The 12,495-nt window shown below is 50.2% G+C and overlaps 1 protein-coding gene across 1 annotated transcript in view; it reads left to right on the top strand.

The window, feature by feature from the left end:
- Positions 1-1,266: 1,266 nt before the first annotated feature.
- Positions 1,267-12,495, top strand: part of LOC141201610 (uncharacterized) — a 108,841-nt gene continuing 97,612 nt past the window's right edge. The window contains exons 1-2 of the mRNA XM_073663613.1: positions 1,267-1,815; positions 1,927-2,196. Coding sequence (XP_073519714.1) covers positions 1,267-1,815; positions 1,927-2,196 — 819 coding nt within the window. The remainder of the gene's footprint in view (positions 1,816-1,926; positions 2,197-12,495) is intronic.

Raw genomic sequence — 12,495 nt, 5'->3', positions numbered from 1 at the left:
ACAATCTAATCCGCATTCGCCGGGGAGACGAGTGGAAGACTGCCTTCAACACCAGGGACGGATATTATGAATACCGAGTGATGCCCTTCGGTCACAGTAATGCACAGGCAGTTTTTAAAGAGTTTGTTAATGATATCTTCCGGGATCTGCTTTTTTCCTGCGTTGTTGTGTATCTGGACGATATTTTGGTATTTCCCCCTGATCTGGCATCCCACAGATGAGTAGTTCTTCAGCGTCTTAGGGAGAATCGACTCTACGCCAATTATGAGAAATGCGTTTTTGAACAGTCCGCCCTTCCCTTCTTGGGTTACATTATGTCAGATACCAGATTCAGGATGGATCCTGAAAAAGCCTCTTCCATCCTTAAATGGCCACTGCCCGTTGGAGTCAAAGCAATACAGAGATTTCTTGGCTTTGCTATTATTGACAATTCATTCCTCACTTCTCCACTCTGACTGCTCCCATCTCTGCCTTTACCAGAAAAGGAGCCGATCCAAAGAACTGGTCCTCTGAGGCTGAAGAAGCCGTCCGCTCTCTTAAATGGTCCTTCTCCACCTTTCCCATTCTGCATCGTCCGGATTTGAACAAACAGTTCTTCCTAGAGGTGGACGCATCCTCGTTAGGTGCTGGAGCTGTGCTCTTTCAGAAATCTTCCTCGAGTCGCCGAGTGTCCTGCGGTTTCTTCTCCAAGGCCTTCTCTGCTCCACAGCGTAACTACGCCATCGGTGACTTGGAGTTACTCGCCAATAAGATGGCTTTGGAGGAGTGGCAATACCTGCTGGAGGGCGCAGTCTATCCAGTGGTCATCTACACAGACCATAAGAACCTGGCGTATCTCCAGTCCGGCCAGAGACTTAATCCACGCCAGGCCAGGTGGTCTTTGTTTTGTTACATTTCAGGTCTGGAGACAAGAATGTCAGAGCTGATGCCCTCTCTTGCTCATTTCTGTCCGGGGACCAAGAGAAGGATCCTCAATTTATCATCGAACCATCCAAGATGGTTACTGTCACTCCAGTCAGCCTGTCACGAATTACCCCCGGAAAAACCCTTGTGGCTGAATCCGAGAAGGAGCGAGTTTTGTCATGGGGCCACTAGTCCAAGGTGGCTCGTCACGTGGGACAAAGGAAGACGCTACAATTGATTTCTCGCCACTACTGGTGGCCATCTATGAGGGGGGATATCTATGCTTATGTGGCTGCCTGTCTGATTTATGCCCACAATAAAGTCCCCAGACGACTTACTACCGGTTCTCTCCTGCCGTTACCCATGCCATCTGGTCCATGGCAGCACATAGCAATGGACTTCATTACAGATTTGCCAGTATCCGAGGGTTGCACTGTCATCTGGGTAGTTGTGGACCGCTTCTCCAAAATGGTGCATTTTACCCCATTGTCTGCTCTTCTGTCTGTTCCTGAACTGGCCGACAGCTTCATCAAACATTTTTTCCGCCTGCACGGATTTCCTCGTCACATTGTGTCCAATCAAGGTTCGCAGTTCACTTCCAGATTCTGGCGAGCTCTCTGTAAACATCTAGATATCGTCTTGGACTTTTCCTCGGCCTATCACCCTCAGTCCAGTGGGCAGTTGGAGCGTGTCAACCAGGTCCTGGGCAACTACCTGCGACACTTTGTCAATGCCCACCACAATGATTGGGTGAAATTACTTCCCTGGGCTGAGTTCTCGTACAACAATCACGTCGGTGAAGCCTCGGGTGAGTCTCCTTTCTACATTGTGTTCAGTCGGCAACCCGAGGTTCCCCTCCCGGTGACGGTTCCTTCTGATGTTCCTGCGGCAGATGTCCTCTCGAAGGATTTTGTAAAGTTATGGGAGAATACCAAAGCCACTCTAGAAGCATCCTCCACCTGTATGAAGAGACATGCAGACTAAAGGTGCCTGGACCCTCCGTGCTTCCGCCCTGGCAACAAGGTATGGCTTTCGTCAAGGTACGTCCAGCTGAAGGTTCCCTCTTACAAGTTTGGTCCTCGTTTTATCGAGTCTTTTGAAGTGCTGAAGCGGATCAACAAGGTCTTCTATAAATTGAAGTTGCCTCCTTCATTACAGATTCCAAATTCTTTCCACGTATCTCTACTGAAGCTGGTCATCCTGAGCCCCTTCTTCAAGGATCCCAGTACCACGCCTGCGCCAACCACCTCGGATGATATTTTTGAGGTGGAGAACATCTTGGCCATGAAGAAGGTGAGAGGCAAGACTTTCTTCCTGGTTGACTGGAAGGGATTTGGTCCCGAAGAGAGGTACTGGGAGCCTAAGGAGAACATTCACGCTCCAATTCTCCTCCTTGATGGCTTGAAGAGGAGTGGGCATAAAAGGGGGGGTACTGTTAGTACCACGCCGGATTCCTGCTCTGACAGGCAGGTTCTCCGGCGTGTCACTTCACTCACCCGCGCTGCGGTTGATGCTTCCCTCCCCCGTGCTGTGTCTGCTTCCAGCAAGGCTTCCATTCATGTGCGCGTGCACTTGCTATTATGTCCCCAGCCAATGGCTGTGGGACATTACATATATATTGCTTCCTCCCCACTAGGGAGATGCCTGAGCAACCTTCCTGTTTCACAGTCGAAGTTGTTAAGGTTGCATACCAGTCCTGTCTGCTGAACTCTGGTTCAAATCCTGCCTGCTGCACTCTGGTGCAAATCCGGCCCACTGCACTCTGGTGCAAATCCTGCCCGCTGCACTCTGGTGCAAACCCAGCGTGCTGCTCCATCCAGTCTGTCCTACTGGGTCCATGTGCTGCGTGTCCGTTGGTCTGTCCTGAAGTGGCATCTGGCGTTCATCGGGAGCCAAGTCTAACCTCACCATCAGAGGCTCTAGTGAACAGTCAGGTGCTCACCTAGTCACGCCCCTCCAGGCTCTCCGCGGTCCGTGGCACAGTGGTTCCACAAACCACGTCCGTGACAATAGTGTCCGGGGCAGGATGTATAGTGGCCGAGGCAGGATGTATAGTGGCCAGCGGGCTGGGTACATAGTGGTCGGGAGGGAGGGTGTATAGTGTTTGGGAGGCAGGGTGTATAGTCAACGGGAGGCAGGGTGTATAGTCGTCGGGAGGCAGGGTGTATAGTCGTCGGGAGGCAGGGTGTATAATGGCCGAGGCAGGATGTATAGCAGCCGGACAAGGAAGAATAGCGGCCGGACAAGGATGTATAGCGGCCGGACAAGGATGTATAGTGGCCGTGGCAAGGTGTATAGCGGTCGGAGCAGGATGTATAGTGGTCGGGACAAGTATTCAATCGAGAGCACAGTGTTTTATGTATGTGATAAACTGGCCTTTGATATTTAGAGAACATTTTAATGATTATTACTTATGAATTCTCATGTTGATTACATTGTCTTTCTGTCAGTTGACGGCCAGACTGGATAATCCGGATTTGAAAGTCTCTTGACAGAATCTCTGTGTTGAGCTGGGGATCGTCCGTCACACATTAGTGAGTTTCTAAAATATGTGACATAGATTGATACTCATGGCTGCAGACGCCTTCTTCTACTGTTGGCATTACAGAGCATTATCTGTGCTCAACAATCTTCCATGTGGATCTGGTGTTTGAGTTGGACGTTCCTCACTGTGGATCATTTTGGAAACACCATGGGTTAAGTCAGTTTTCTGCATCAACACGACTCTGCAGTCCGTCTAGCAAGGCTTGCAATCCCTTAAAAAGAACAAATAACTCCTAATATGGTACAGACTGGTGAGCTGCACTTCAAAAATGTTTTCTTAATTTTGGTTAACATTATAAGTTAAAAACATGAATGGATTAAAAAAATTACGCACAGTATATGTTTATACCCTTTGATACAGGTTTTATTTTTTAGGATAGGTCATCAATACATATTAGATTGCGGTGGGATGTAGCAGCCAAGATAAACTATTTATTCCAACTTTGTACTTTAGAAGTAAAAGTGTACAATGCAGAACAGCGTTGCCGCACCAGTACACTTCAAAAAGATATAACATGAGAAGATTTGCAGCATCCGACACCACCACTTACTAAACTGTGATGGAGCAGCGGTGTCAGCACCATAGACTTTGCTCCAGGAGACCCCAAACTGTGATCTAATCAATTTATCAATGAACAATTAGAAATCAATGTAATCCCAAGGTGTTGTGCTAACTAATATACCTACAGAGTTAGAGCCTTGAGGGGGGTGAGTTGAAGTTGGTCATCATCACAATCATCCTCTGTTTCTTCCTGCAAAAATAAAATACATAATTAGCATAATAATAATGCAACTAAATAGACCTTAGAATGAAAATGTAGAATTATACTTAACAAATTGTTACCTCGGAAGCTGGATCAATGTCTGACTCTGATTCATAATCAATTAGTTCAGCAGTAAAAGTTCACAAGACTATTGGTAAACACAACATGTAAAAGTAGATTATTTTAGTGTTAAAAAACAACAACAATAATATTAGACAATAATATTAGCACTATGCATATTCCATTTACAGTATACTGTATTTAATGGGATTGTCCAGTAATTTACATTGATGGCTTAGCCTAAGGATAGGTGATAAATATAAAATCAGCAGTTATTGGCATCAGCGGCCAGACGTCAACAGCAACGTCAACTACCTGGTGGACATGGCCGGGTAATGCACATCTGCCCTAATGGAAATGAACAAGGTTAGATCTGTAGCACCACACTGTGGCTGCCGTACAGTGGGAGTGAGGCAGCTCCGCTACTGAGCAGATCTCTCCGCTGTTGGTGCCAATAACAGCTGATTGGTGAGGGTGCTGGATGTCGTATCGCCACCCCAGTGATGACCTATCTGAAGGAGAGGCCATAAATATAAAGTAATGCACAAGTACTGAACAATCCCTTTGATATATGATACATAAACTGTTTGTGGTCTATAAGATGCACAGAGTATGTTCCATTCACTATGTAACCAGCGTTATACCCATGACAGCAGTCTGTGCATCAGGGTGCATGAGAACGAGTTGCCATCCATCATCTCATGCCTAGCCACCCTGCTAACAGACTAATTTGAAGGGGTTGTCCATCATTAGACTACAGGTCTGTAGTCACTCGGGGTGAATGGAGACTTGTGATTCCTCATATCACACACACACAGGGAGCGAGCATCATGTGAGTGCAAGTATGTGATTTGAATACTTCCAATGGTGTTGGCACTCTGTGTCTACCAGTGATTTTGTCACAGTGTAACATTATGTGAACCTTGTGGCCGGTCAGTGGCTGCTTCACTGTCTTCGCCTTAGTAAAAATCGCTTATGTAGCACCCTGAGGATTCGGCTGCTACAGGGGTATTGCACCTCAACCTAGAGGTGTGGTATTCCACTCCCGGGTAAGGATGGAGTGTGGAACTGAGCTCAGAAAGCTGCATGCACTACACACATCCCATTTCCGAGGAGCAGACCAACGGTACTCCCACTTAGAAATGTGCAGGTACGACCGAGTCTGTTCCTGGCTGGAGTGGGAGGGGGGTGGTACATCCCAGTAGTGTAGGGGCAGATAGGGGGAGCAGCCTGGGTAAAGTTAGGAGCTCATTGGGTGCTGGTCACCTGAGCTCACACATAGAGGGAGTATTTAAGGTGGGCACCATCTAAGATCAGGGTCAGTCAGCCACAGTCAGTCAGTCTGTGAGAAGTCAGTGAGACATCAGACTTTGCAGAGGAGAGGAAGAGAGCAGAAGAGCAGAGCAGCCCCAGCCCAAGAGTGAGAGAGGAGAGCAAGAAAGACCCAGAGGGGGAGACAGAAGGAACTCTGAGAACCCAAGTACAACCCTAGGGTGAAGAGTTGGCAACAGGGTACCGGATCCCAAACTGGTGAGGGCTAAAGCATACCTCAGCCAGAGACCGGAGGCCGTGGGCAGGATCTGCCACGGCCACCCACCACATCCACCCTGAAGGCAAACCACGTGTAGGGTCAGGGAACCCAAGGCCAAGGGTCTCCCAACAGAAGGCCCGAGGGAGCTGGACCTAGGTGGATCCCTGGTGGGGACGGCCAGAAGAAAGGACAAGAAGGAGGGCTCAGGGACACGCTCCGGACTTGCTTGGGGGTTGGCTGAATCCAGGACCTGGTGGACGCAGCACGGCTCGGGTGGTCACTCAAGGCCGGAGTGACCGGAATATCTGCAGTAAGTAAACACCCTGAACTGCACAACCCGACTCTGTCTTTAATTATCATCGACGCTGCACCACCACAACCCCCATCCTCTGCACCTGACCCCCTGAGGCCATACCCCTCCCGTTGGGGGTTATACTATCTAAAGCTGCACCAACACCATCAGCCTCAGCGGACCCTGCTGCAGCGGCGGCCGTAGTGACCGCAATCCAACGGGTGGCGTAGTCGACATAACGAACTTTGTAACATATGTAGGACTGCCACATACTCTGAGCTTGACACCCTGGGCACGGACCGGGTCACAGCCACTCGGAGACTACAACCCCCATCTGATCCGGCTCCGGGTATTCCCCTAAAGAATATGGCCCAGGGGGTGCGTCAACTTTGGCGTAGTCGGCAGGATAACGTGCCCGCAACACCCGGGTACTGCGTGCCTGAAGAAAAGAACAAGTTTACCTCAAAAAGAAGTCTCCTGCCGGTTCCGGAGGGTCCCCGCCATCGGACTCCATCACAGATCGATTCCCGCCGGTTGTCCGCCATTAACAGCTTTTTCCCGCCATCTGCAGAGTTTCCCGCCACTGGGAGACGATTCCCGCCATTTCCAAAGGTTTCCCGCCTTGTCAGAGCGGACGCCATTATGGGCGTGCCAGAGGGTGGCAAGAGGCCGCCTCCCATCGTGGGCCAGGACCGAACATGGCGCCAAAAGTGGAAACCGCCCCCACCAACAGAGACTGTGATGCTAGAGGTGTCTGTCAGCGTGAAAGAACTGCCCCTGGAGCTGACAATCACCAAGTGGCCCCGGGACCGCCCTCGAAGTGGGAGGACTGAGAAGAAGAGAACAAAGATGGGTGTCGCCTGGAGCAGTCTGGAGAGAGCGCACCCGGAGACAAGAAGCCTAGAGCTGAGTCCAGAAGAAGCTTACCCGGAGATGGAAGAAGAGCAGAGCAGCACCGGCCCGCTGGCCAGGAGCCTGCTGGAGACAACGGAAGGAGAGCAGAGCAGCACCGACCCGTTGGTCAGGAGCCTGCTAGAAGCAACGACCCCACTAGGCTTAGTGGAGGTCTTGGCACAGCTCCCCCGAGATCGGGAGTGTGCACAGACTGCGCTGGAGGGCCTCGCACGGAGGATGGCCCGGGTGCAGCGAGAGACGTTGGCGGAGTGGAGCCGTGAGATGGCCCAGCAGACAAGAACCCGTCCGCGGAGCACGCCACCCGAGACGAGGAGACAGACCGCCTCTGAGGATGGCGCAGGAGGACTCAAGGCCGGAGACGGCGCCGAGAAGGGAGCCGAACGAAAGGAGGCAGGTAAAGGGGACGTCTCTACCCCAAACCGGGAAACCGCGTACCTGCCCCAGCTCCCCGTCGCAGAGCCCGAAGTACCCCCTGCCGTGCCCGTAACCGCAACGTCACCGCCGCCGACTAGGCTTCAAACGGAAGCCGCGACCCCTGTGACGTCACACGCCTCGACCCCGAGCGTGACCAAGCAGGAAGTACCACCAGCCTGGTCGCAGGGCCTAGTATCCCCGGGCGCCGCAATACCAACAGCGCCCCCTACCTCCGCGGAGCCACCGGCCTGGTCGCAGGGCCAAGTAGCCCAGGGCGCCGCCGTCCTTACGGTGCCCTTCACTTTCCAGGTGCCCCAGGCCTGGCCGCAAGGCCTGGGCAACCCGGGCGCCACCACCACCGCGCCCATAAAACCAATAGTGCCGCATCTGGGAGAAGATCTGTTCGCCCAACATACGTGCCCGGATGGGCAGCCCTTCATATGGCCACCGGAGTTTTACCATCCCCGACTCCGGAAAGAGAGACCCCTAGACGAACCCCTGATTCCGGTTCCAAAGCCCGTAAAAAGGACCTCGCCCCCGCTAGAGGAGGCACAGTTTGAGTGGGACCCCACTGGAGAAGACCTCATGGGGTTCACTCAGGAGAATCGGGCGGCCGCAGCAGAGCGTGCAGAGTGCTGCCGCAAGCAGCTCAAGGTCTTCGAGAGGGAGCGGAGAGAGAGGCGGGTCCGGGAACAACAAGCCCAAATAAAGAGCGCGGAGCAGAAGAGCCGGGCCAGGAGGAGTCCCCGTGCAGCTCATGGTCCCCCTTCCACCGGGACTGTGATCAAGTTTAATATGCAGCACGGGTGGGGCTTCATCCGAGATCACCGCACCCCAGGCGACGTCTTCGTGACAAGAAGAGACGTTGAGTCCCACCTACCGGAGGGACACAGAGGACGTGACCTGTATATAGGGGACGAGGTCACCTTCACCCGGCACAAGTGTGCCAAAGGACCCTACGCCCTCCATGTGCATCGCCTGACGGAGGAGGAGCTGCGGTGTGAGGAGGAGCAAGAGGACCCGGACGGGTCTGAAGCTAAAGTGAATCACAAAGAAAGAGCAGGAGGACGTCGTCGTTGAGTACAGCAGAGTACAAGCTGTATATAGTTGCCCGTCGGGGCACAGTGAACTGTTGCTGCTAATATAGTCCCCGTTGGGACCAGCGAATTGAACTGTTACCCGTATTTCCCTTAATCCCTCTGACCCAGGACTGAGAGCGGTCATCCCTTTCCTAATACCTGGCCGAGGACTGAGAGCGGCCATATCCCTTGTATATAGTTGCGCTTCCTAAAGCGCCCCCTACCGGTTTTATAGGAAGACCATTTTTCTAGAGAAACTGTTGCACTTTTCCCGGGCACACGTTGCACAGTGTCCGGAGGAGGAGCTAGAAGACGAGAATGTTATTTATGAAAAAAAAGTTTTATTGCTGATATATATGTTTTATATGTTTTTATTATGTTGTTTATGCAAAAATTGTATGTTGTGGTGTTTTTATATCTTACAGCCCGAGGACGTGCTGTGATTTACCAGGGGGGAATGTAGCACCCTGAGGATTCGGCTGCTACAGGGGTATTGCACCTCAACCTAGAGGTGTGGTATTCCACTCCCGGGTAAGGATGGAGTGTGGAACTGAGCTCAGAAAGCTGCATGCACTACACACATCCCATTTCCGAGGAGCAGACCAACGGTACTCCCACTTAGAAATGTGCAGGTACGACCGAGTCTGTTCCTGGCTGGAGTGGGAGGGGGGTGGTACATCCCAGTAGTGTAGGGGCAGATAGGGGGAGCAGCCTGGGTAAAGTTAGGAGCTCATTGGGTGCTGGTCACCTGAGCTCACACATAGAGGGAGTATTTAAGGTGGGCACCATCTAAGATCAGGGTCAGTCAGCCACAGTCAGTCAGTCTGTGAGAAGTCAGTGAGACATCAGACTTTGCAGAGGAGAGGAAGAGAGCAGAAGAGCAGAGCAGCCCCAGCCCAAGAGTGAGAGAGGAGAGCAAGAAAGACCCAGAGGGGGAGACAGAAGGAACTCTGAGAACCCAAGTACAACCCTAGGGTGAAGAGTTGGCAACAGGGTACCGGATCCCAAACTGGTGGGGGCTAAAGCATACCTCAGCCAGAGACCGGAGGCCGTGGGCAGGATCTGCCACGGCCACCCACCACATCCACCCTGAAGGCAAACCACGTGTAGGGTCAGGGAACCCAAGGCCAAGGGTCTCCCAACAGAAGGCCCGAGGGAGCTGGACCTAGGTGGATCCCTGGTGGGGACGGCCAGAAGAAAGGACAAGAAGGAGGGCTCAGGGACACGCTCCGGACTTGCTTGGGGGTTGGCTGAATCCAGGACCTGGTGGACGCAGCACGGCTCGGGTGGTCACTCAAGGCCGGAGTGACCGGAATATCTGCAGTAAGTAAACACCCTGAACTGCACAACCCGACTCTGTCTTTAATTATCATCGACGCTGCACCACCACAACCCCCATCCTCTGCACCTGACCCCCTGAGGCCATACCCCTCCCGTTGGGGGTTATACTATCTAAAGCTGCACCAACACCATCAGCCTCAGCGGACCCTGCTGCAACGGCGGCCGTAGTGACCGCAATCCAACGGGTGGCGTAGTCGACATAACGAACTTTGTAACATCTGTAGGACTGCCACATACTCTGAGCTTGACACCCTGGGCACGGACCGGGTCACAGCCACTCGGAGACTACAACCCCCATCTGATCCGGCTCCGGGTATTCCCCTAAAGAATATGGCCCAGGGGGTGCGTCACTTACATCTAGAGGAAGAGAAAAAGCAGCATCAGCGCTCACGTTCTACAGATAGAAGTGGTTGGTCAGAAGGTGGGAAAAGTGAAGCGACCACTGATTGACCACAGGGTTCCAGTGAGGTCACACTGTGACGCAATCGCTGGGAGAGACACAGTGCCGACACCATTGGAACGTGCAGGCACTGGAATTGAGTAAACATACAGACTAAGAAGTGGCTGTTAGAATAGTGGACAAACCCTTCAAAGTTCATATATAGTTTTATATATATTGTCATAGAAAATTTCTCTCTCCTCCCTCCACTATACTATTTGTCAAAAGAGTTATAACCAGTTGCTCATATGCAAATAGCAGAAGCCACCAAGTGTCCAGGCTAATTAGCACATCAAATGGAAAGACAGAGTTGATGAATAGACACCTTGGTGAGGAGGATACAGCTCCTTTGAGTTTCAAAGGAATTCTTTCACACTTCACACAATAGCAGGGTCACCCTCATTTTGAAAGTCTTTTTGCTCAACAGAAATCTGCAGCCGGCACCGACATGAAATATGGAATATTGGGGTTTCTATAATACCGATTGCAATGGGACACATTTTTAGCAGTGGGGTTAGCTAAGGAACAATACGCATATGTTTCAGTATCTGAGCTATAATGCAAAAGTACAAAAATAACAGTCACAGATATGCCATGTGTAGTCTCTAAAGAAAGGTAAATTCGTAATAAAAAATATGGCATCACTTGCTAACTTCTGCAATCAACCAGCGAGGAGTTATCGCAGAAATAAGATATTTTAATAAAACCATGAAGGCTAGAGCCAAGCCCATGTGAGGTCATCACAGGGGCGTGTGTGGCCAAGTCCCCCCTTCGGCATAAAAGATCCAGCGAAAGATGGATAAATACTCATGCAGGAAGTTACATAATTTCATGTAGCACGGGTCCCGTTACATAATGGCCAGAATTGGGGTGCTTCCCTCCAGCTAAACCGATGCACAGTAACACCATCTGGTTTTTGCAACTGCACTTGGGGACACTTTCAAATTTTTCCCAATTTTTCGGACTGACTGACCTTCATTTCTTAAAGTAATGATGGCCACTTGTTTTTCTTTACTTAGCTGCTTTTTTCTTGCCATAATACAAATTCTAACAGTCTATTCAGTAGGACTATCAGCTGTGTATCCACCAGACTTCTGCACAACACAACTGATGGTCCCAACCCCATTTATAAGGCAAGAAATCCCACTTATTAAACCTTACAGGGCACACCTGTGAAGTGAAAACCATTTCCGGTGACTACCTCTTGAAGCTCATCAAGAGAATGCCAAGAGTGTGCAAAGCAGTCATCAAAGCAAAAGGTGGCTACTTTGAAGAACCTAGAATATAAGACATATTTTCAGTTGTTTCACACTTTTTTGTTAAGTATATAATTCCACATGTGTTAATTCATAGTTTTGATGCCTTCAGTGTGAATGTACAATTTTCATAGTCATGAAAATACAGAAAAATCTTTAAATGAGAAGGTGTGTCCAAACTTTTGGTCTGTACTGTATAATATATATATATATATATATATATATATATAAACATATCTGACTCTGCATCAAAATATTCAAGTGTATAATATATGTATATGAATAACAATTTTTTTACTTACATACATACACATAAAAATATATATATTTGTGTATGTATATCAGGGTCGACATAACACTGGTGCAATCTGTGCAGCCAAGTGGCAAGGGGGGGGGGGTCATTTCTACCTCCAGAGAAGGTGGAATTGTGCATTATGATGAGCTGTAAGGGTATGTGCACACCATCTGTACTGTCAGTGATTTGAACGCAGTATACTTTATGTTCATTGTGTTCATTGAACCATGCGGATTCACTGCATCCAATACATTGTAGTGATAGACCAGCGGCTCCGCAAGAGAAATTGTTATGCAGCGGTCTGGAAAGACACGCCGTATGTGTCACGGGTGTGTCGCCACGAAGATCGTCACGAGTACACAGCCTGACTTCTCGCAGCTGACTTGTTGGTGCTTTGTGTTTTTCGGCAGTGAGGGAGTTAATTCTCTCTCTCTCTCTGTGCTAGACGAGGTCCAGCCTCGCCCAGCTGCAATCAATACTGCTGTAGTGAGACTCCTTCAAATGCCTGCTGGTCTGTTTGGGAAGTGTCGGTGAAAGCATTTCATTCAGACTAACAGAGCGGATCGTGGTGTTTGGAGTTTCTGAGATAAGTGTATTTGGAGTGTTTTTTCCCTTCCTCGCTTTATCATTTATCTCCTTTCCCGTTGGTGTTCCCTCTGTTG

This window comes from Phyllobates terribilis, unplaced genomic scaffold (assembly GCF_046119375.1).
Source record: "Phyllobates terribilis strain yellow unplaced genomic scaffold, ASM4611937v1 Scaffold_120__1_contigs__length_5212024, whole genome shotgun sequence".
Taxonomy (NCBI): domain Eukaryota; kingdom Metazoa; phylum Chordata; class Amphibia; order Anura; family Dendrobatidae; genus Phyllobates; species Phyllobates terribilis.
The sequence above is the reverse complement of the archived record's forward strand: the minus strand, read 5'-3'. Positions and strand labels throughout refer to the sequence as shown.